Below are 25,108 nucleotides of genomic sequence, written 5' to 3'. Positions count from 1 at the left end.
GACATCATTACATGTCAATAAACATAATTTTGTTATTTGTTTAACCAGTGGCTTATTATTGATAAACATTTTGTTTGCAGTTTCTCAGACTTAGTCTGAACTCAATATCCCTGTGTATCTCTATATACTTCTATATTTATCTCCTAAACACAAAGTTTTATAAATGTTGGTACATATTGATAAATATTCCCGAGAAAATCTTATATACCCCCCAGCTTATATATCCACTAGTAATGTATAGAAATAGCCTGTTGCCCTATATTCTTACCAATAAAAATTTATCCTTTAAAAATTATTTAAATTATCACCAATCTGGTAGAAACAGTTTTTGGCAGTTGTTTTTATAAGATAGTGAAGGTTGTTCTTTTCTTTTCTATTAACTTATGAAAAGGCTTACTCTATAATTTTTTTTTAGGCTTCTCACAACATTGGGATAGCAATGGATACTGAGCAGGGGTTGATTGTCCCTAATGTGAAAAACGTTCAGATCTGCTCTATATTTGAGATCGCCACTGAGTTGAACCGCCTTCAGAAATTGGGGTCTGCAGGTCAGCTCAGTACCACTGACCTTACAGGAGGAACATTTACCCTTTCCAACATCGGATCAGTGAGTAATAGGAATGTTCAAATTCATAAACCATAACTTAAGGTTTCTGATCATATATTCAATGAAAAATACAATATTGCATTTGCCATTTGTTCCCCAAAAGCTTACTTTTTCTACTTTTCCTTTTTCCTTTTTTCTTTTTTTTTTTTTTTTTTCAGATTGGTGGGACCTATGCCAAACCAGTGATACTGCCACCCGAAGTAGCAATTGGGGCTCTCGGATCCATCAAGGTATGTTTATCAACTAACTGGCAAAAGAGTCTTAGCAAATTGGGAGAGTAAACACAACAGAGTGACATTTCAGCGGTTTTTCCCTTGCTTTGTAGGTTTGAGTATAACATTTGGCTCAGTAGGCCAGTTATTTCTTCCTAAGAGGTAGGCCTGCAATTCTAGTGTCTGCCTCTGTATATAACATGGTGGTGATCTGGATTGTTCTGTATGGATCAACCATCATGGTTTATGCCAGGCACTGATGTGAGTCATCATGGATAACCACAAATCTAGCCAATCTACTTCTATCAAAAATTTTTATTTCTGAATACCAAAGATAATAGTAGGCCAGTACAAATTATTATTTATAGCACAGTGAGACACCATTTACAGAATTTTTCTCAAACTTCGCTCTGTTCAAGAATCGTTGAGAGTACTAGTTAAAAATGCAGTATTTTTGGGGCACCTGGGGGACTCAGTCGGTTAAGCGTCTTGGCTCTTGGTTTTGGCTCAGGTCATGATCTCATGGTTTGTGGGTTCGAGCCCCATATCACGCTCTGCACTGGCAGTGTGGAGCCCACTTGGGATTCTCTCTCCCTCCCTTTCTCTCTCTCTCTCTCCCAAAATAAATAAACTGCAAAAAAAAAAAAAAAAAAAAAAAAAAATTGCAGTATTCTTAGCCTTGGGGACCGAGCTTCCAGAACTTAACATTTTAAATAAGAACCCAGGTGGTTCCAACATGAGTGACCTGTGGCTATGTTTTAGGAGACACTGACCTAGAATAAGGGTTGCAATGATTCTTAACCTTGGCTATGTGGGGACCTTGGGAAAAAAATGCCTACTCTCACCCTATACCAACTGAATCACAATTGGGTGGTGTAGCAGATAGGGCTTGGGCATCCCTATTAACTCAGTGTTGAGAACCACTAGAGTTAAAAGAAGTAAGCCCCTGGATTCCATCTCAGTACCACCATTATTAAATGTCATCACCACATTGACTATGATTTTGGTCTTCATGCTTTCAGAAGAATCTTTTTTCTTTATGTTTATGATGCTTCCACACTGAGTATCTCTGGGACTTGTCTTTCATGAGTTTATTACTTTTGTGTTGACATCCAAGCCTCCACAGATACTTTCATTCAGCCTTTTTTTTTTTTAATGTTTGTTTATTTTGAGAGAGAGAGAGAGAGAGAGAGAGAGAGAGAAAGAGAGAGAGAGAGAGAGAGAGAGAGAGAGAAAGAGAGAGAGAGAGAGAGAGAGAGAGAAGAGAGAGAGAGAGAGAGAGAGAGAGAGAGAGAGAAAGAGAGAAAGAGAGAGAGAGAGAGAGAGAGAGATAAGGGTAGAGAGAGAATCCCAAGCAGATTCTGCACTGTCAGTGCAGAGCCCAATGTGGGGCTCCATCTCATGAACTGTGAGATGATGAACCTGAGCTGAAACCAAGATTTGGACATGTAACCAACCGAGCCACCCAAGCACCCCTCCTTAGAGTCTTTTAATACAACAAAATGTTACTTATCTGAATGGAAGGCTTTGAAGCAGAGACAACATGTAACTAGAGTTCCAAGCAACATAAATATGAACCTTGCCCTCATCAGATCAATAATTTTTCAGTGTTAAGCATTCTCTTCCAAAAACAGAACATAAAGCCTCTGTAATTGCACTTCCAATATTTTAAAACTTTTTTTTAACATTCACTTATTTATTTTGAGAGAAAGAACAAGAGAGCACATGAGCAGAGGAGGGGCAAAGAAAGAGAGAGAGAGAGAGAGAGAGAGAGAGAGAGAGAGAGAGAGAATCCAAAGCAGGCTCCATCCTGCCAGCACAGAGCCTGACATGGGGCTGGATCCTACAAACTGTGAGATCCTGACCTGAGCCAAAATCAAGAGTCGAACGCTTAACGTACTGAGCCTCCCAGGTGTCCCTCATTCAGCCTTTGATTTGCTTTCTTACAGATAATACTTCAGCTACTACGTTACTCCTTTTTCCTAGCATCTACTCTCCCTTCTAGCATAGAGAGGAGATAGGGAGAGAGATCCAGAAACACATAGTGAGACTCTGTTCTTTACAAATCAGGAGTGTCTCTGAATATAATTTCCCTGTCACCTATTCTCCACCCAGCATTTGAATCTCACAGAATTCTGACTTCCTACAGTTTCCAAGCCATCATACCTATCTGAGAAAGTTTTGTTTTTCTTTTTCCTTAAAGATAAGATGTATTTTCTTCTGGATTGTGTGTGTGTGTGTGTGTGTGTGTGTGTGTGTGTGTGAGTGTGTGTGTGTGTATAATTATGGTAAAATCTACAAAACATAAGTTTACCATTTTAATGTGTACAGTTCAGTGGCATTAGGTACATTCATGTGTTTACAACCATCACCACCATCCATCTCCTGAAGTTTTTCCTTGGCCCAACAAACTCTGCTTGTGTACATCACTTTTTGTTTATCTGTTCATCTCTAATGAGTATTTGAGTTGTTTTCTTTTTTTGGCTATTGTGAATAGTGCGGCTATGAACATTGGTGTGCAGATATCTGTTCAATAGGTGTGTTTTTACCAAATCATTGTTACCCATGATTTCATCAAGTTATGAAGAATAGTTCTTGGAATATAAGTCTTCTAATATTTGTTGGGTGGGAACAAATAGTGTGTCTCCAATCCCTTTCTTTCATAGTGTCATCTCTCCTTTGTCATTTTCTGTTTTCACTATAAATTTTGAACGTCTTGTTGCCAAAAAGTCTAAGTTACGAAAACCCCCACGTAACTCAGTTCTCTGTCCTTGTCTTCCCTAACCTATTGGCTGCACCTGAGTCAATTGAGCCATCCCACTTCCTTGGAAAACCTCTTTCACTGTGACTTTGCAGAATACCTTGCTATTGTGGCTTTCCTTCTATCTACTGCTGATTCCCTCTGAGGCTCCTTTGCTGAAACTTCCTTATCTCCCAAGGAAGATTTTGATTCTGTCTTTAAGCTGTGGGGTATTCCTGGGCGCCCTTCTGGCCGTTTTCTTTATCTGATCCCATCTTATGGCTTTAAGCGCCATTTATATACTAATGACACTCAAGTTTATATCTCTCCTTTGATCTGGAAATTCATATATCCTGGTTGGATATCTAATTAGGCATCTTGAATTTCCTGTTCCTTTCCTCACCACCTCCCACCCTCAAACTTACTCCTCCTGAAGTTTTCCCCTTTCAGTAAATGACCATTCTGCCCAGAAACCTCCAATAACTTCTCACCTCACTTAGATCAGAGCCAAAGTAGCTGCAGTGGCCTATATGGCCTTCCACTGGTGCTACGCAGTGTGATCAGGTACCCATGTGAGGCCATGAATGTTGTATCCAGACTGTGAGGACACCAGTACAGAAAGGGAGAGTAGGGCTTAGATGCTTTCACAGCAGTTTGACAGGTGATTTTTGGTGTATTGAATCTAATACAAAAAGTTAGGGCTTGTGTTTTATATATCTTTTAAATTTTTCTTTTAGTAATTTACTTTTAATATATTTTTTAAAAATAGCTTGCAATGGATTAGAAATTTTATTTTATTTATTTTATTTTATTTTATTTTATTTTATTTTATTTTATTTTATTTTATTCATTTTTGAGAGAGAGACAGAGAGTATGAGTCGGGGAAGGGCAGAGAAAGAGGGAGACACAGAATCCAAAGCAGGCTTCAGGCTCTGAGCTGTCAGCACAGAGCCCGATGCAGGGCTCGAACCCATGAACCACAAAATCATGACCTGAGCCAAAGTTAGACACCCAACTAACTGAGCCACCCAGGCGCCCCTGTATTAAAAAAATTTTTTTAATAACAATAAGTCATTTACCAAAAGCAGATTGAGAAGCATTGCCCTTGACAGTGTGCCCCACTTGCTTTCTGCTCCATCCATGACCTCATCTCCCACCTCTCACCCCTGCCCCTCCACTGCAGCCACCCTGCCTACTTTGCTGTTCCTCTAACACTCCAAATTCATGTTTCCCCTCTGTCTCTCTTTGAAGATACATCTGGCTTGTTTCCTCGCTGCCTTCAGTAAGGAAACGATGGTGAGGCTTTCCCTGCCCACCCTGCCAAACAAAAAATGCTGCCTACATCTAGCCACTGCCTACACTCTCTCCCCTTTCCACATGGCTTTATTTTTTCCTTTGTACTTTTCCCTAACATGCTATGTATTTTGCTTATTTATCTTAGTTTTCTCTCTTTCTCCATACAATGTTAGCTCCAGGAAGGCAAGGATTGTTATTTGTTTTGTTCACTGGTTTAGCCCCAGGGTCAAGAAGAGTACCTGGCACATAGTAGCTGCTCAATAAATAACTGTTAAAAACAAATTGAAATCTGAGAAGAGATTTACTGTAAATAAGGAAATTATACAGGAGACAGGAAGTACCTTGGAGAAACTGAAAAGCTTGAGGCAGGTACAGAGATGGGAAAAATTTTCAAGTCGTTGGGATGCCCCTTTCTTTTCTGTCACAGGAAGGGGGGTTGCCTAATCTTTCACCATTGCTGTTGCTAGAGCTTGTACTTGGAGCAAGTGAAGTTTGACTCTGTTCTTTGCCTTATTTCTAGGTCCTTCCCCGATTTAACGAGAAAGGAGAAGTGTTTAAGGCACAGATAATGAACGTGAGCTGGTCAGCTGATCACAGAATTATTGATGGTGCTACAATGTCACGCTTCTCTAATTTGTGGAAATCCTACTTAGAGAACCCAGCTTTTATGCTCCTAGATCTGAAATGAAGAGTGTAAGGCGTCATTGAACTTTTTCAGTGTCCAAAGAACATGTAGAGCCTTGCTGCACAGCACACGTTCTTCATCACAATTTGTATTATAAATGATTTGTATTGTGTGATTCAGGTTCCCAGGCACAATATTTATCTCTGTTCTGTTAGACATTTTACAGAAAATGAATAACGGTGTAATAGTTCTCCCGGGGCTGTCACATTTTGTAGGTCATAGTGTGACTTCTTACTATGGTGCTGAGGTCTTTGTGTCCATGGACTGAAACTAGGAAGAACGACGAAATTAACGTTACTAAAAGACAGATTGCAATATCTGGTATTTACCCTATTTTTTTTTTCTTTTCCTCTTTTAATTTTAGATTGTCCCTTAATGAAACTTTTCAATTACACTCAGTTGGGAAATGGAATTTACACACAAAAGTATCTTTCATTTCCCCACAATAATGCTAACTGTTGTATAAAAAAGTGCAATTATACTTAAACTTTTAAGATATCCACGGTTATGTTGCTTTGTAGAGATTATCTGTAAATGTCTTGTTTATATAAACTAATATCTTTTAAAAGAGAAAATTATAAGCTAATCTTAAAAATGCCCAATTATAGGGGTGCTTGGCTGGCTCAGTCGGAAAAGCATGTGACTCCTGATCTTGAGGTCATGAGTTCAAGCCCCACCTTGGGCATAGAGCTTATTTAAAAAAAAAAAAAAAAAATCCCAGTTATAGTTTTATAACCAGTAAGGCTATCAAAAGTGTTTGCTTAAAATGAATATTCTTTTAGAATTGGTAACTTTTTGGTGTGTTGTTAGGAAAAAAACCACCTCTGCAAACTTGCCTCATGTAAGAGAAGTGCTTTAAATGTAGCAGCCGCTGACATTGTCTTACATTTAGAAGTCCAATGCCTTTTAACTATTTTTTATCTTTCTTGTCTTCAGCTAAAACATAGAATAGAGTAAGAAATTAAGATGTATTCCATTCTCCATATCCTAAGAAGGAATGTGCATAACAAGAGAGAGAAGAGTCTAATGAGTAATTATGGACATTAAAATAATGAATCTCATACAGAAATGAAAGTATCATAATGATCATTTTGTAAGAGGCCCACTTTAATCAGAAATAGCATCAAGGTGAATATAATCCAATGTTTTGATTTGCATTCAGAAATCCAGTTTGCTTCTAATGTTTTCTAATTGATTACTATATGTTCAAGTGAAATTTTGTGAGAAAAAAAGTTGTTTTAAATCTGCTTGATTTTTTTCAAAATGAAAATGACCTGTAGATTAGAAAATAATGGATCAAATGAATGTTATTATTTTTTAAATTTAGGTAGTACAAAGAGTCAAAAAGAAAATAAAATCATCCATGATCATACCACTATTAACATTTTGATCAAGGTATCTGTATACATAGCTATTCTTTTTATAAAAATGATCATGCTTTGGGGCGCCTGGGTGGCGTAGTCGGTTAAGCGTCCGACTTCAGCCAGGTCACGATCTCGCGATCTGTGAGTTCGAGCCCCGCGTCAGGCTCTGGGCTGATGGCTCAGAGCCTGGAGCCTGTTTCCGATTCTGTGTCTCCCTCTCTCTCTGCCCCTCCCCCGTTCATGCTCTGTCTCTCTGTCCCAAAAATAAAATAAACGTTGAAAAAAAAATTTTAAAAAAAAAAAATGATCATGCTTTATCTACTATTTTATAATTTGATTTTTTAATTTAGCATTATATCACAAGTAACTTGACATGTCAATAAACAATTCTACATTATCATACTTTTAAGTGGCTGCATAATATTCTGTGTGTGTTTGTTAGACATTTGGTATTAAACATCTACTGTATACTCAGCATGGTGCTAAGCACTGGGCATAGAATGCCTGCCCTCATGGTCCCTGCCTTCATTAGTTTACAGTCAAATAGAGGAGGCAGGTATTAAATAATTCTAAAAAGTAAAATATCATTACATGTCTAACTGGGGAGAAAAACAGGGTGCTATCAGGGTGTCTAATAAATGTTGCTAATCCTGTCTGGGAGGGTTATGGGAGGATGTACCATAATTTAACCAATTCCCTATTAATGGCATTTGCAGACTTTTAAGTGACTAACCATATGATCAGTTGTCTCCTAAGGAAGATTCCCCAAATCTACAGTGGACAGTGCTCCTTGCATCCCATGATTATAACTATAACCTAGTCATATGGCCACACCTAGCTGCAAAGGAGACTGGGAAATGAGAAGGCATGTGCTTAGCTAAATATTTTGTTACTATGGGTGAAGGAGATAATGGATATTAGGGGATAATTGCTGTCTCTGCCACAGAAGATATTTTATCCATTTCTGGTTACAGAAGACCATAAGATATATAACAATTTTTTAATGTCACATAGCCACTAATGTGCAAACTGACGCTCAACCCATGTGAATCCCCTTATTCTTAACACAACTCTGACCAACTTGTCTGACTTAATCCAGTAACCAATAGGCAGTAGTATTGGGTTGAGACACTATCAAGTGAATTGCCTGACAAAGCCCAGATTTTACATTATCTTTCTCCAGGTCTTCTCTGAGCTTTCTCAGCAATTGAGAAAGCGGTTTCATTTCTTTTGTTTTCTTTTCTACTCTTGTCCCCTGGGACATGTCAAAAGTACCATTATCCAAAAGGTCAAAGATTTGAGGGAGATAAAAATGCAGGGACTACTTGTTGCATTCCATTGTTCAAATTTCTCTCCTCTTCAGCCTGAACCTTTACTTTTAAAGCTTAACTGTCAGGACTTTCTCCACTATTAGTAGCAAAAGCCTAATTCTTACTAGGTTATGTTACAAAGGGAACTCGATTCATATAACTGAAATCCTCAGGGGCATCGGTTTCAGGTATGGCTGGATCCAGGGACTTAATAAATTCCAGACTGTCTCTGTTTTGCTGTCCCTGTCTGCCTCTGTCTCTGTATCTCTGTCTCGTCACTCTGTAACTATTGGATCTTTTTTGCCTTGTGTTGACCTCATTCTCAGGTCAAGCTGTCCCAGTGTGTTGACAAAGATGCCTACAAGTACCCAGACTTACATTCCTCAGAACTCACATTGTTCGAGTTAAAATCTCAAGGGAAGTTTAGATTGGTCTGGCTTGGTTCACGCCCATTAATGTGGGCAGGGGAGTATAATGGCCTGATTGGCCAGGCTTGGATCTTAACGGTCACCTTTGGAGCCTGGAAGTCAGTCAGCCCCAATGCACATGGACTAATAAGAAAGGAGATCTGGAAGAATATCTGGGCAGATTAAAAAATAAAAGTCAACCAAATGAAGTGAGATATTGCCCTCCCACCCCACCTCATATTAAATAATGAATGTTTTCTTTTTTCTTATGTTTATTTTTGAGAGACAGAGACAAGTGGGGAAGAAACAGAGAGAGGGAGACACAGAATCCGAAGCAGGCTCCAGGCTCTGAGCTGTCAGCACAGAGCCCAACGTGGGGCTCGAACTCACAAGCTGTGAGATAATGACCTGAGCTGAAGTCTGATGCCACCCAGGCACCCCAATAATGAATGTTTTCTAAGAGATCTCTTTAAGACCATGGGTACAGAGGAAGTTGAAGAGGTAGAATAGGGAGTAAGAGGTAAATACAGAAGATAATATTAAACTATTGGTTGTGATTCCAAGATTTTTCAATATCTCCGAGAAAGAATATTTGTATTTTCTTCCTAGTTTTAGTAACAAGAAGTAATGTGATTCTCAAATATCAAATGATGCGGTGTTGACAATTCATCCGATGTCAAAATATGAATCACTAGCTTCAGTATTTTCTATTCATCTTTCTTGAAAATTTTGCATGCTAATCTATTCACTAGCTTTGATGTTTTATGTTTATACTGGTATATTAATTATGGCAGAAGGAAAAAGTTTAAGTTATATTTTCCAAGTCCATTGCTACGAAAAAAACAAGATTAACAGGATGCTATGGCTTACCATAGGGATATCTATCAAGAGAAAAAGAAGATATGCATTCCAGTGTACCTGACATCCTATGAGAGATCATGGTCTCCAGGTTAAACGGATTCCTTCCAGATTCTTCAGCAAATGCCTCAGCCATTCTTCACAGTACCTGTGCCAAGTCTCTTCCCTTCATTTAAGCACCTACACAAATGGCTCCCCAGCCCTGTTGTACCCAGCAGACAGCTCCTCCTGTCTTCAGAGAACACAAAGTGATTCAACCCAAGGTTCTGTCATTTCTCCCCTTTTCACCTCAAAATCTCTATATTCTCACACTTTCCCTTTGTTTTCCTTTTGGAGGAAGATGTGATTCTCTCTCAGCAAAACCCACACTTCCTACTCTCTATTTTAATTCCATTTCTTCTTCCTGATCCTTGTTTTATGTTTAATCCCATGGGCCCATTTTGATCTTTTAGTCTCTTCCTTACATCTAGAACTGTACCAGATGCACGTCTCCAGCACACTGGTTAAGATTCATTTCCAGTTCCTCATGGAGAAGTTATTGGAGACTGATCCCAGAACTCTCAGCAAATTTAATTTTTTTTCTTGTTGATAAATGTATCAGGGTAATGTCGTATGTCTATAAACCTGTTTCCTTTTCTTTTTGGGCACACGGTTAAATATTTTCCAGCCTAGCCTGCAGTTACGTAGGGCCATGTGATTTATTTCTAGCCATTGGAGAAGGTAAAGTGATGTAACCACTTCTAAATGTGGCCCATAGAACCTCCCAAGAGATCCTCTGTACTCCCTCTCTTTCCTCTCCACGGCAACCTTGAGGACTTTATGTTGAAGATGGCAGCCACACAAGATGGAAGAAACAAGCATCTCCAAATGACTAGGTGGTGATAAAGTCTCCCCACCACCACACCCCAGTACTGATTGGTTTGCATGTGATACAGGTAAAATAACTTGTATTGTTTGAAGACACTGGTATTTTCAGATTAATCTTTTACTTTAGGTAGTAATAACCCTAACTCTGAGCTTTCCAATGCAATAGTTACTAGCAACATGTGGCTCTTCACACTTAAATTTCAATTAATTATTGTGGCTATTGAGCAATTGAAATGTGGCTAGTATAACTGGGAAGCTGAATTTTAACTTTATTTCATTTGAATTAATTGAAATTTAAATGTGAAGAGCCATATGTGGCTAGTGTGCACCATATTGGACATTACAGACATCGAATATTTCCATTACCATAGAAAATGCTATTGAATTGTGCTGCCCTAATAAATATATGGAGAGAACTGTTCTTACTTTTTTTTTTAAGTTTATTATTTTGGGACAGAGAGAGAAGGTGCACACTTGTGAGGAGCAGAGAGAAAGGGAGAGAGAGAGCTTCAGAGTCAGCTCAGAGCCTGACGTGGGGCTCAAACCCACAACTGTGGATCATGACCTGAGCTGAAATCAAGAGTCAGACACCCAACCTACTGAGCCACCCAGGTGCCCCGAACTGTTCTTATTTTTAAAATAATCCCCTCCCCCAAGAAATTCTCTATTTCTCTAAAGCCAATTTCCCTCTACCTAAGAGAAGGCTCAAAACACTCCGTTCTCACATTGTTAGCTTTACCTGTACCTGCCTCTGCACAAACACACTCCTGTCTTGTTCCTTCTTGCCTTTGCCTAACTTTTAGAATGGATGGTCTTGAACTCCTTGTGATCTGGCTTCCTTCCCAGCTGCTCACCTGTAATCACAGTGTGTTCGGCAAAAGGTTTGGCCACACCTGTCTCCCAGATGTCTCCTAAATAGTTCTCTCTACCCCCATCACTCTCCTGAGCGCTAGGCACTCATTTTCACTCTTTCGTGTCTCAAGGTCATCACGTGTTTCAGAGAGACCAGGTCAACTCTGAATTATTTACGCCAAACCCTGAGGTGACTCATGTTATCATTGTTATCCCCACAAAATTACCACAGCTCTTTTCCGTTCCAGAAAGCATTACCATTTAGGCAAACACTGAAGGTAGCATTAATCCTTGATGACTGCAAGCTCAGAATGAAAGGGAAATGACCTCAGTATGAGGCAGTTGCAGTCCTGAGCCGAAGGGTTTTAACCACGAGCTAATTCTTGTGCTAGTCAGATCCTTGTGAGAGAACTCTAGGCCAGCTTGCTAGAACTGAGCAGGAGAATTTGGAGATGGTCCAGAGGAGAGCCACAAAACCCAATCACGAGCAAGAGTAAGAGATACTCAGGCTTTTACTGAGTATCATGTGGAATGTTTCAACACAAAGCATTGAGAACAGCTGCTCTGGGCCTTGACAAGAGAAAGGACAGAAATGAGAACAGGTGGGAGATTAAGAATTTAGGTTAGATAAGAGGCAAAGTCGGGATGGTCAAAAAAGGGTTCAAGCTTATCCCAGGCTGAGGAGGGGGAGGCCGAGTCCCTCCAGCAAGCCCCAAAGCCTCCACCCGCCTGTATTTCCAGAGGAACCGTCAGACTGTGCTAAACTTGGGGTAAGCTATGTCATTTGAAGTTTGCTGCAGAAAGCTTCTTAATATGTTCTAAATATGTGTTAAGTAGTTCTTAAAATGTGGCAAAAAGAAAAGTAAAAAAAATCAAGGTTATAAAATCTGTGTGGAAGTTGCAAGAGTGCAATCATCTGGAAAAACCCAACAAATTAATTCCCTGGGAAAAGGAGGCCAGAGTTCAAACTGCAGTAACAAAAGCAACTACGTTGATGGCAAGGGTAATTAAATTAATGGAAACTGCAGGGATGAATATAAATCAGAATGACTAATAATTTGAAACATTAGTTATTCAAATGCGACACAGAGTCCTCGATGAGCTAAGTCGCCGCACTAATAACTGCAAACCAAGGGCTTTACAAATTGCACAAGAACCTGGCTTTGGTCCCATTATGTTTCTGTCACAAGCTTAGAAGGGCTCCCATTGGCTTTTTTAAAACCACCATTGTCATTTACTGCACTAGTTTCCCTAATAAGGTTGTGAAAATGAAAAATATTGATATATAAATGTAATGCACTCTAATTGTAACAAAATGGTATTTACAAAAGATGTTGGGGGGGTTGTAATTTTTTCTAAATGCATTGTCATTTCTCACAGCTTCTCTCTTTACTAGATGTTATAGGTTTAGTAATTGCATAGTATTTGTGGAAATGTGAAAAAACAATTTTTGTAGTTGTCTTTTGAAATGTATACAATATGTCCTCAAAAGTTGGGTCTCTATCCTAGAAACAAAATATTATGTAATTCATATAGAATTATGCAGTTAAAGAGTTAAAAGTTTGGCATAGCTTTTATTTCTGTAGAACTGAAAAGCAGTGCATAAAAATAAAAGCAGAAAGAACGTATCTTTTTGTTATGTGGCCCAAAATACCTCATTTGACTGAAAGTGCAGTTCTGGGGTTCTTAATTGGTGGATATAGGAGAGGTATTGTTCTTTCTTTTGTTTTTGTTTTTTTCTTTTGAAACAAGACTGCAGTGGCTTCTATTCTGTGGTCATCTGATTTGAGGTTTAAATTGCCCCAGAAAGTTGAATAATATTCTGATTACTGCTTAGGTTTTATATTTCCTGTGAGAACATTCTTTACACAAGAAAACTATAGCACCAACTTATTCATAAGAGAAATGATGTTTTGTTCATGTGTATTTTGTTTGCTAAATTACATATTAGACTCACAGCATGCTTTTCTCAAATGAAGATTTTAAACTTAAATTCAAATGACCTTCTAGTTTCTGGCCCATTCCCCATAGGCTACAGAACAAATGAGTGTCTGAATACACTAATTTCTTGTGTCTCCACTGTTGATTAGGTTAGTGAAATGCTGTGTGTGTGTGTGTGTGTGTGTGTGTGTGTGTGTGTGTGTAAAATGACAGCTGGCACAAAATCCTAAGGTCAGAAGTACATTTTTATTCTTAGTTAAATACATTAATTTTTGGCTATAAAACATATGTTTAATGACAGAAAAAAGAAATAATTCGCATTTAAAGCTAAACTTTTTTCTCAGCCATTTTAGTAACTTAAATATGTCAGTTATTAAAGACTGAAACTCTGTGGGGTCATGCGGCAGAAGTCATGTGAGACCGGCTAGAATCTGAGAACTTGAGCTCCAGGGGAAAGGTATTTGGTATCTAATAGTGTTTCCTATCATCTTGGAGGAAATGTCCCTATTTTGTTGGACCAAGTGGTGCAAGTTAGTATGCAGTTGTAATTTCCTAATAGAAGTATCAAAATGTGGAAAATAGTGACTCCACATTGGCAATGTTTGGCAATCATGTTGTCTACTTTCCATCCCTTTGTACACACACACACACACACACACACACACACACACACACACGACCTTAATGGAACATTTTCACATAAAAGAATATCAATGTTCCAGAAAACCCTACAGCTCAACAAATCAGTTTTAAAATATTCTTGTTTAAGGGGCACCTGGGTGGCTGAATAGGTTAAGCAACCAACTCTTGATTTTAGTTCAGGTCATGATCTCACGGTTTGTGGGATTGAGGCCTGTGTCAGGCTCTGTCCTGGGATTTTCTCTCTCCCTCTCTCTCTATCTCTCTGCCCCTTCCCTGCTCATGTGCACTCTCTCTGTTTTTCTCTCTCTCAAAATGAATAAGTAAACATTAAAAAAAAAAGGAAAAGATATAAACAAAGTACAATTACAGAGTCTTCAAATTCTATCTCTGAAAGAGAATTCCTAACACTGAAAATTTTTTATCTGATGAGGGCAAGGCTCATATTTATGTTTCTTGGAACTCTAGTTACATGGTGTTTCTGCTTCAAAGACTTCCATTCTGACAACTAACATTTTGTTTTATTAAAAGACTCTAGGAAGGGGCGCCTGGGTGGCTCAGCTGGTTAAGTGTCTGACTATTGGTTTCAGCTCAGGTGATGACCTCACAGTTCATGAGTCCAAACCCCACATGGGCATCTGTGCTGACAGCATGGAGTCTGTTTGGGATTCTCTGTCTCCCCCTGTCTCTGCCCCTCTCCTGCTTGTGCATGTGAGCTCTCTCTCCCTCTCAAAAATAAGCATTTTAAAAAATTTAAAAAAGACTCTAAGGAGTCATAAAAGGGCCTTACGGATTAAAATCCCAAGGTAGTATACTCTTATTTTCCATTGTTTCTCCCTATGTTCCATTATTTTCTTTTCTTATTTGAATAAATGGGTCACACAAAGCAGATGCTTCTATGCTTGATATGATTCCTTATAGTACTGTAGTGTTGTCAGAATTTATGGGAAGAAGCTTGACTAAATGAGCAGTAGTTCGACTGTTCTATTTCACTTTGTAAAAGAAAATGCTCTAGGTCTGATATAATCATGGTTTTAGGGGCACCCGGCTGGCTCAATCAGAAGAGTGTGCAACTCTTGATCTCAGGGTTGTGAGTTTGAGCTCCACATTGGGCGTAGAGATGACATAAGATAAATAAATCAGCAAATTAAAAACACATGCCTTTAAAAACAGAGGGAGTAATAACTACTTTATCTTAGTGTTCCATGTTTAAAACCATTATAATCTTTCTTTAAATGTAAGCCTATGTATTAGCACAGGTCATGATGGAATAGAGTGAAAAAGAAATGGAATTATGTAGCCTGAATCTCAGTCCCCCCTGTTCCTCCCTGTCTCTATTCACTGCCCCTCTAAAGATGTATTAAGCGATAATAAAATTGCTTTGTGGGGCGCCTGGGTGGCGCAGTCGGTTAAGCGTCCGACTTCAGCCAGGTCACGATCTCGCGGTCCGTGAGTTCGAGCCCCACGTCAGGCTCTGGGCTGATGTCTCAGAGTCTGGAGCCTGTTTCCGATTCTGTGTCTCCCTCTCTCTCTGCCCCTCCCCCGTTCATGCTCTGTCTCTCTCTGTCCCAAAAATAAATAAACGTTGAAAAAAAAAAATCAAAAAAAAAATTGCTTTGATATTGTTGGTGTCCACTACAAATGTAATTTTGTGTGACTTCCATAAACTTGTTTTTAAAAGGAAGTAGAATGACCCAATGGTCCAAATCTAGGAGCCAAATCCTTCTGAGTTGGAATTTAGCTCAGCTTTTTCAGCAGTATGTCTTTGATAAAGTCTCTCCCTCTCTTTAAGCTTTGATTTATTAGTGCATTAAATAGGTATACCCACTGTGATGGCTGATTTTGTGTGTGAACTTGACTGGGTGCCTAGACATTTGCCAAACATTCTGGGTGTGTCTGTGAGAGGATGAAATTAACCTTTGAATCTATAGTCTGAGTAAAGTAGATTGCCTTCCCCAGTGTGGGTGGGCGTTATCCAGTCAGCTGAAGGCCTGAAGAGAATAAAAAGGCTATATCTTTTTCTTTCTTGTAACAGGGTATCATGCATGTTTCCTCATATTATGAACCACCTTTCTACTTTGGGTTTGTATGATTTTGACTATTTTAGCCTCTTCACATGAGTAGAATCATACAGTATTGACTGTCCTTTTGTGACTGGTTTATTTCACATAGCGTAATGTTCTCAAGTTTATTCCATGTTGTAGTATGTGACATAATTTTGCTTCTTTTGGAAAGCTGTGTAACATTCCATTGTGTGTATACACCACATTTCCTTTATGTATCTGTCAGTGGGTATTTTGGTTGCTTCTATCTCTTGGGTATTGTAAATAATGAAGCATTGAACATGTGTGCAGACATCTCTTCAAGATCCTGCTTTGAGTTCTTTGGAATGACACTTTATTTGTAATGTGCATTTTTTTTTTTTTAGTTTATTTGAGAGCAAGAGAGAAAAGCATGAGTTGGAGAGGGGCAGAGGAAGAGGAAGAGAGAGAGAATCCCAAGCAGGCTCCACACTGTCAGCACAGAGCCCAACTCAGGGCTCGAACTCACAAACAGTGAGATCATGACTTGAGCCAAAACCAAGAGTCAGATGTTTAACACACTGAGCCACCCAAGCACCCCTGTAATGTGCTTTTATACCCTCTCTTACCTGACCATTCCACTTGGTGTTTTTCTAGATTTGTTTCCTTTTTCTAAATACAAGCATTGCAATTGTAGTCAGTCAAGGCCATGGATTCTTTTTTTTTTTTTTAATGTTTATTTATTTTTGAGAGAGAGAAAGAGCATGAGCAGGGGAGGAGCAGAGAGAGAGGGAGACACAGAATCTGAAGCAGGCTCCAGCCTCTGAGCTGTCAGCACAGAGCTTGATATGGGGCTCAAACCCATGAACTGTAAGATCATGACCTGAGCTGAAGTTGGACACTTAACTGACTAAGCTACCCAGGGGCCCCAGGGCCATGGATTCTGATGAAATATATCCCTGTGGGACCTCAGAATGCAAAACTGGGCACCAAGCAGCTGGAAAACCCACAACAATAGAAGGAGAAGATAAAGCAATTTGTGCAACATTATACAATGAGATATTTAAATGGCTTCATGCTTCACACAGTTAAGATTTACCTCTCCTCTGTAAAATTGTCTTTTCTTTGATTTTTGTCTCAGTCTCTGAAGAAAATCCTTTCACAGCTAACCTTCTTCCTATGATCATATGGCAATCATATCCATTCCCATCTTCTCCTTTCTTGGCTTTACTATTGGAGGGTAGTAATAAGACTAACCTTTTTTGAATACTTACTGTGTTCAGGCACTGTCCAAGTTCTTTTGTATACTAACTCATTTAATCCTCACAAAAACCCATGAAGAACTCTTATTTTTATCTACATTTTGCCAATAAGAAACTGAGGTGCCAAGGGAGTATGTGACTTTTGCAAGGATATTCAGGTATATAAAGATGTGGGCCAGGGCTCATGGCAGACACGATGGAGATGACCTTAGAGCAGCCCTTGGAATCCATTCATTGCTGGGGTCCTATGGCACAGATTCACAAGGGCTTGATCGGGGCTGCCATGGGGCCCAGTCCAATGAACATGCTGGGGTGATAACTGTTTGATCATTGTTCTAGACCAGCAAGCAGCTAAGCTAACCTCAGTCCCCACTGATATTCTTGTGGTGTGTCTAGAATCAGATACTGGGAACATTATGATCCCGGAAAATGATGGCATCACAGTGGCAGTGCACAAAATGGCCTCTTGACGTCCCCTATCAGTTCTATATCAGCCTGTCATCGGGGTTCAATCCTACCTATGTTAATTATCTTATAGAACTATTAAAGTTCCAGTCGTTAGGCCATTTATTTAGTGTGCATTGGGCACTTTTCTATTAATTTTACAGTAAGCCACTTTTGGACCCTCCACAGATAGACTTGTCAAAATATTAGTAAGAAAGATCTAGGTCACTTTGTGTACAGAATTTTGTTATGTTCAATAAATCTGGTTGGAGGAAAAGAAAAGCATATAAAAATACAGTGATAGGTACACAGAAAATCAAATAGAAAGGGACACAACTCCAGAAAAACCCACAAAGTACAAAAAGAAATGAATGTAATTACTTCTGTTATTTGGATCCGCTATGAATAACATTTACCTAGTAACAAACACTACCAATTTAACAAAAATTATGTTATATTGGGAGGACTGGAGGAGGGGAAATGTATGTTACTGAGTAGGTGGTTTAAGACCACAGAATTCTCATCTTCTATGGTATGAAATCAATAGATGATTCCCTAATCAGTCCATGAAAAAATAGCAGAAGCAGATTTTTGGAAATATACCAAGAAATAGTTAAAATAGCAATATCTGTTTCTTATCCATTTCTTGCATACAGATGATGGAAATCTCCCTGGCATGTTTGTGTAAGAAGGGGTATTCATCAAACAAGTCCTGGAACTATACAACAGAACTGGCCTGGAAAGAGAGCTGCTGTAGTTGCCCCAGAACCAGCTGCATCCATTGTGGCCAGGAAACTCCTGCTGTTAAAACTAACCCCAGAATATATTGCCTCTGCTGTAGTCAGACCAGCAAAAATGAACTGTAGCCACCCAGCCAGTTTCCCCACATTCTTTGCTTCTAAATCAAAGCACATGATTAGTAGAACCTTAGTCACATTCCTCAGTTCTGTAGCAAGGGAGGTTGGGACTTTTCCCCCTAATTCTACTTTGGCAAAGTGGAGCTCACTAACATGAAGGATGATCAGACTATGAGAGGGCACTATCCAGTGCCTTGTCTCTTCCTTTTCTCTCACCCACTACGTCCCCAAATCACTGAAATTCTGTCTAAAATGCTTCATAAATAGGTCGCGAATCCATTCACTTTTTTTTTTTTCTTTCCCTGACATTTCTCTAGATTAAGTCACTTCAACAATGTGTAAGTTGGTCTCACTTTATATTTGTATTGCCTCTTTAGATGAGAGCATAGGAAATTAGCTAGAAAAGGGAAAGAGAGAGAACCTTGGAATTTGTGGGTTTCATAGAAATACTGTCAAATTAAAATGTAACGGTAGACAGTGCTAAAGGGAGCGATAAATCTAAATTATTTCCAAAGAGACAATTTAGTACTTTTCTTAACAGAAGCAAAACTCCTCCCGGCACCTTAATGTTGCTGTATGAACATATTCAGGGAAGCCATTTTATGTGATGGTACAGACACTCTGGACAGGAGATTAGAGTTCAGGTTCTGTGATCTTTGCTCTTTCTGTGGTCTTAAGTGGCCCCATAACTCTGAGTTTATTTGTTACAGAAGCATTAGAGAATTTCTGTGGAATAATCAGGCATTTTTTAAGTGCTTTTAGCACTAAAATTGGGGCACCTGGATGGCTCAGTCAGTTAAGTGTCTGACCAGCTCAGGTCGTGATCTCTCTCTGCCCCTCCTCCATTCTCTCTCTCTTTCAAAAAATAAACATTAAAAATATTTTTAAAAATTAATAAAAGCACTAAAATTGCCAGTGTCCAAATAACTAAACAAATGATGGTCCACCTACACACCAGAATGCTATGTAGTCATTTAAAAGGATGGGGCGCCTGGGTGGCTCAGTCGGTTGAGCGGCCGACTTCGGCTCAGGTCATGATCTCACAGTCTGTGAGTTCGAGCCCCGCGTCGGGCTCTGTGCTGACAGCTCAGAGCCTGGAGCCTCTTTCAGATTCTGTGTCTCCCTCTCTCTGACCCTCCCCCGTTCATGCTTTGTCTCTCTCTGTCTCAAAAATAAATAAACGTTAAAAAAATAAAATAAAAGGATGGTATAACTCTATACTAATATGAAACAATTTCCAAGATATTCTGAAGAAAACACAGTATAGAAAAATCTACATAGTATGCTAGCATTTTGTGTGTATGTGTGTGATGGCATGTGTGTGTGTGCTTTTCATGAATGTAGGCATATTTATGTTTGTAACTTCACAGGCCACCTTTGGAGGGCTCCCAAATAAGTGGCCATAGTGATTGCCTTCAGAGAAGAGAACTAAATCGCTAGAGGTGGGCTTAGGTGAGGATTCATTATCTTTTGAATTTTGGTCCATGTGCTTATATTACCAACTCAAAAAATATTTTTTTCATGTTTATTTGGTTTTGAGAGAGAGAACGCACGTGCATGCTAATCGGGGAGGGGCAGAGAGAAGGGGAGACAGAAAATCCAAAGTGGCCTTTGTGCTGTCAGCAGAGAACCCAATGTGGGGCTTGACCTCACAAACTGTGAGCTCAAGACCTGAGCCAAAGTCAGATGCTCAACCGACTGAACAACCCAGGCACCCCCATAATTATTTTCAAAGAACCCAGAATTAACTCCTATCTATGAAGGCTGAAGAGATAAAGGTTGAGAGAGAATTAAATTTGAGCCTGGATGCAGCAGGAGCTTGGGGCTCCTCTTTTACCCATACTATTCTATATCTTTACTTTTCTTCTTTTCTGAAGCATTTACCTTTAGTTTAAACATTTACAGATCTATCGTTTACCACGTAGGGGTTTTGTTGTGCCGTACATTCTCAAGTTTTCAAGTTTCTCTGCTGGGAACAGACGAATTCTATTAAATACTCAAAATGTGTAAGTCATGAAAAATAGAAGGACTTTCAATACGAGTTCTTTATATCTGCAGCTTACAAATAGTTCTGCCTAATAGTTTTATAACACCCCATGTACAGCATTTTGCAGTGTGCAGAATGCATGCACATACGTTATCACTTGATCCTTTGCACAGAAGCTCCATGTGATTCTTGCTATTCTCAGCTTTGTCCAAGATCTAAAATTAGAACTAGGCTGACATTACATCTCACTTGGTTACAAGTCTGACTGAGGATTTTAATCATCTGGAGCCACATGGAAAACAATTCTCCCTGAAATCCTCTTTCAGCTGATAATCACTAACTTTGGGCATGTCAGCTTCTGCATCCTCTGACAGTGGTAAGTATTTTTCCAAAGCACTTCTTTCCTATTCTTCACATGGAAATAGATTGCTGATGATGCCTTTACTGGGTCTGAATCTGCTGGAATGCACAACTGAACTTGGAATTGAATTTACAAGTCTCTTTTGGGGTCTCATAGTCATTCATGTAATTGTCTTCCTCTGGAAGATGGATTTCTGTAAAAGTTAAGCATTTTTTTTTTTTTAGTTTTGTTTTTGTTTGTTGTTTTGCTTTCTTTTGCCTTTAGAAAGCAGACTTTCCCAGTTATGTCCTTGCCATGCTATGTGCTTTTGTGTTATGGTAGTCATTGGAGGGAACACAATCCTATGCTAGCAGCAGAAATACATATGTTATTACTGACTTGTTTTCCTCGAAGGGGAACTGGTTGCTGGTAAAGGAAAACTGATGGCTGAATCAAGTTTAATGGCAAACTGAGAAGCCTAATTAGCATATGAATGGTTATATATGTTTAAAAATACACATTCACATGTAGATACTTGATAGTTTTAAAAAATGTTTTCTTATTTGATAAACACTTCAACCTTGTTCAAATCTGAGACAATAAATTGTAGGTTCACTGTGATGTACCTAGGGGTTTGGATTAGGCGGCACCTGTATGCCAAGGTTTCTTGCTGGCAAAAAGATCTTGCAACCTGTTCCTATGCTAATTGTGCAGGCATTGCTTAAAAGTAGGGACCCTCTCCTAATAATTTGCTGAATATTGGCAATTATATATCCATCCTAAAATTGTAAACATTTTTTCCTCCGTAATGGAGTTTTTCTCCCACCCCTGTCTCTCTCTCTCACATTGCATAGTTTTTTTTTTTTGCACTGCATACTGTTAAAGAAATTAATAATTTAGAGGAGATTAATAATGAAAAGCAGTATTCTCTGCCCCTTTTCTGTCACTCTAGAGGTGACAGGATTTTGTTTTCAGTAGTCACCACCTTTGTTCCTGTTTTCTTGTTCAAGGGGGGTTATTATTGATCAACTTTAGGCATAATCTACGGAACTTCATTATGAAAGATGATGCTCAAATTCACTTACACCCTTCTAGAGTTATATTCTTAGTTTTAGTTTCTCTCTTGATTACCTTTAGAACTTTAAACAAATACTTAAGTCTCTAGTTCTCATTCCATAAAATAGAGACAGTATCTATGACTCCCCACTTTGAAGATGTGGCTTTTGGTGTTCTTTCCTCTACACCTCCATTTCCTTCTTTCACATTCTGTTAAAGCATTTATTCTTATTTTTATATTTTCAAGATGTATTATACTTACTACATTCTGCTCTTTAGATGTAAACATGTCTTCCTTGCTTTGTCATGGGTTGATTTATTTCAAAAGTTGATCTCTATCACTCAGAGAAGACACTTTGTACCCTTAGAAGTCACTCCCCATCTCCCCCTCTGAAAAGCCCCTGGATATAACTAATCTACTTTTTTTTTCTCTCTATGGATCCCATATACATGGTCTTCTGTGTCTGGTTTCTTTCACTTAGTATACTTTCATTCAAAGTTCGTCTACAATGTAGCATGTATCGGAACTTATTCCTTTTTCGGGAGAATAATATCCCATTTTCGGGAGAATAATATTCCATTGTATGCATATACCACATTTTGTTTATCCATTGTCAGTTGACAGCCATTTGTTTCCATTTTTTGGCTATTGTGAATAATGCAACTTCAACATTCGTGTGCAAGTTTCTCTGTGAGCATACGTTTTCATTTCTCTTGGGTATAAATCCAGGCGTGGATCTTTTTCTATGTTATACTTTCCATTTTTTCCTATTTTTATGTTAGGTGTGCCTCTTATGAACAATACACAGGATTTTGTATTTTATTTAATTGGACAATCTTTATATATTAAACTATGGCATTTAGTAGTCAGGGAAGTATAAATTGTGACCATGAGATTTTATACAGCAGTGTGATGGTGAGGATGTACATCAATGGAAACCTTGTATAGTTGTAGCAAGAGTATAAATGGGCACAGTCACTTTGGAAAACAATTTGGCTCTATCTTATAAATTTGAACATGCACATTCACTATGATCCAGCAGTTCAAGTCCTAGGTGTATACCCAATAGAAGCAATACCCACTTGAGCACCATGAAGATAAGGACAAGAATTTGGGGAAAATATTGCTCATAATAGCAAAACTCTGGTACCGAAATATCCATATTCATTGGGATGGAAAAATTAAATCATGGCATGGTCATACATTTTGGAGATCATGGCTTCCATCAGTATATAAAATGTTCTACTTCCTTTATGGAGCTATATATTTCCTATGATATGGATGTACTATAATTTATTGATTAAAGGTTATATTGCTTCCAATCTTTTGCTTTTATGAAAAACACTGAAGTGAATAACTTTATAATATGTAATTTTACAATTGAAAATATTTGCAGTACAAATTCTTATGAATGTGAATGTGCATTTGTAAGACTGATAGATATGACCGAATTTCTCTCCACAGAGAATAACAAATATGGCCACCTTTAGTGTATAAAAGTACCTGTCCCCCTACACTGTTGCATATTTCACTTCTTCCTTTCCAAACTTTATACGTTTCTATTTGCTTCTTTTGCCTTACAGCATTCCAGTAAATGTTGAATAGTTGTGATTGTGGACATCTTTTGACTTCCTGAATTTGGAAGGAAATGATTAATTGTGGATCATGTTCTTCCACTATTGCTAATGCAATTTGAACAAAAAATCAATACAATTATTTATAAGGCAAAGAATATTCCATCAAATGAATCTACCATAATTTACATAACCAATCCCCTATTTTTATTTTCCTTTCCTTTCTGAGATTCAGGTCACAATCCTCAATATTACATCTATCCCTTTGCAATTTATTTTAGAAGAGCCAGTAATCCTAGTATAATGCCACTTAACTGAATTCCCGCCTGGGCCTACAGCATCTAGATTAAGTAGATATCCCAAGACGCTGGTCTTAAATTTTTATATCTGTTACTTAGCCATTTTCATACAACTGGGCATGTAAACTAGTTGCAGTTTTTCATTATTGCAAATTACATAGTAACAAAGGAAGTTGACTTGGCTTCAATTCCCACCTCTGCCACATATTAGATATGAGACCTTGAACAAATTGCCCATCTTCAAGGCTCAGTTCTCTCATCTGTATATTACAGACAATGAAAGCATCCATGTCATAGGATTTTTATGAGGATTATTAAATGAGACATGATATGTAAAGTGTATAAATAATTTTGGGAACATGGAAAGTGTTCAATAAATATACGCTACTGGGATCATTTTGGAACTTTGTGAATGTTCTGAAACACATTCTTTTTTCCCCCTCTGGTACAATTAGGTCCTTTTTGAGATGGCATCTGTGATTCAGCTATTCAGAACCTAATGAAGTTGGTGACTCTGTGACAATGTGGAGAAATCATGTCAGAAAATGTGGTTTGTACTGGAGCTGTCAATGCTGTAAAGGAAGTTTGGGAAGAAAGAATAAAGAAACACAATGAAGACCTGAAGCGAGAGAAGGAATTTCAACAGAAGTATGCTTTAACATGTTTATTATTTTGAATTAGTGAAAATTCAGAACATCATCATTCTAGAAAAGAGCACTTATTAAGTGCCTTATTGTTGAATTTGATAGAGATTTTTATTTACTGAAAAGTCAAAATATAACTACAGGGATATCCCTGACTCAATTAAGCGTGACTATATGATGGTGGCCACAAAAAACCCAACTGTCTGTATGTAGTTGGGGCACCAGGTGGCTCAGTCGTTTAAGCATCTGGCTCTTGATTTAGGCTCATGTTATGATCTCCCAGTTCATGAGATCCAGTCCTGTGTCGGGCTCTGCACTGTCAGTGCAGACCCTGCTTGGGATTGTCTCTCCCTCCCTCTCTCTGCCCCTCCCCTGCTGGCACTCTCCCTCTCTCTGTTTCTCTCTCTCAAAATAAATAAACATTAAAAAAAAATAGTTATCTTGGGCCCTCATAGGAATCTGGTCAACATTCATCATAGTTTGATTAGTATCATTTAGTCTACTTTTCACTGATGGCTTGTTCAGTATAATAGTCCCTAGGTACTAAAACAGCATCTAGCAATGCTAGGTAGTATAGATTCTCACCTATTTGAATAGCAGTGAGTTTCAGCCAGGTTCCCTGTGGATCACCTGATTCCTTGATTTGGGCTGTACTTAAATAATTTGGCTCTCATTTCCTCTGCCTTCTTGATATCTGCCCACTTTTCTGATTGGATGTCTCCAAAGTATTCTATCTAATCTTGCAAGAATACCCACTTTCCTCATGGATCCCTACAATTATCATTCATTAGGTCTCTTTCTAAATATTAAATTGTCTTTTGTCATGCAATATATACAGATACTGG

The 25,108-nt window shown here is 38.5% G+C and overlaps 2 protein-coding genes and 1 pseudogene across 3 annotated transcripts in view; all 3 read left to right on the top strand.

Moving 5' to 3' along the window:
• Positions 1-6,918, top strand: part of DBT (dihydrolipoamide branched chain transacylase E2) — a 53,671-nt gene extending 46,753 nt beyond the window's left edge. The window contains exons 9-11 of the mRNA XM_043575669.1: positions 416-607; positions 766-837; positions 5,376-6,918. Coding sequence (XP_043431604.1) covers positions 416-607; positions 766-837; positions 5,376-5,543 — 432 coding nt within the window. The 3' untranslated portion in view covers positions 5,544-6,918. The remainder of the gene's footprint in view (positions 1-415; positions 608-765; positions 838-5,375) is intronic.
• Positions 6,919-11,742: 4,824 nt separating this feature from the next.
• Positions 11,743-25,108, top strand: part of LRRC39 (leucine rich repeat containing 39) — a 30,151-nt gene continuing 16,785 nt past the window's right edge. The window contains exons 1-2 of one of the 2 annotated variants that reach the window (XM_043575667.1): positions 11,743-11,968; positions 24,075-24,267. In XM_043575667.1, coding sequence (XP_043431602.1) covers positions 24,155-24,267 — 113 coding nt within the window. In that variant the 5' untranslated portion in view covers positions 11,743-11,968; positions 24,075-24,154. Of the gene's footprint in view, positions 11,969-20,593; positions 20,726-24,074; positions 24,268-25,108 lie in introns of those variants that run through there. The other variant, XM_043575666.1, reaches the window with a different exon arrangement.
• Positions 17,258-17,609, top strand: LOC122480832 (annotated as a pseudogene).

The sequence above is a fragment of the Prionailurus bengalensis genome, chromosome C1, assembly GCF_016509475.1.
Source record: "Prionailurus bengalensis isolate Pbe53 chromosome C1, Fcat_Pben_1.1_paternal_pri, whole genome shotgun sequence".
Taxonomy (NCBI): domain Eukaryota; kingdom Metazoa; phylum Chordata; class Mammalia; order Carnivora; family Felidae; genus Prionailurus; species Prionailurus bengalensis.
The sequence above is the reverse complement of the archived record's forward strand: the minus strand, read 5'-3'. Positions and strand labels throughout refer to the sequence as shown.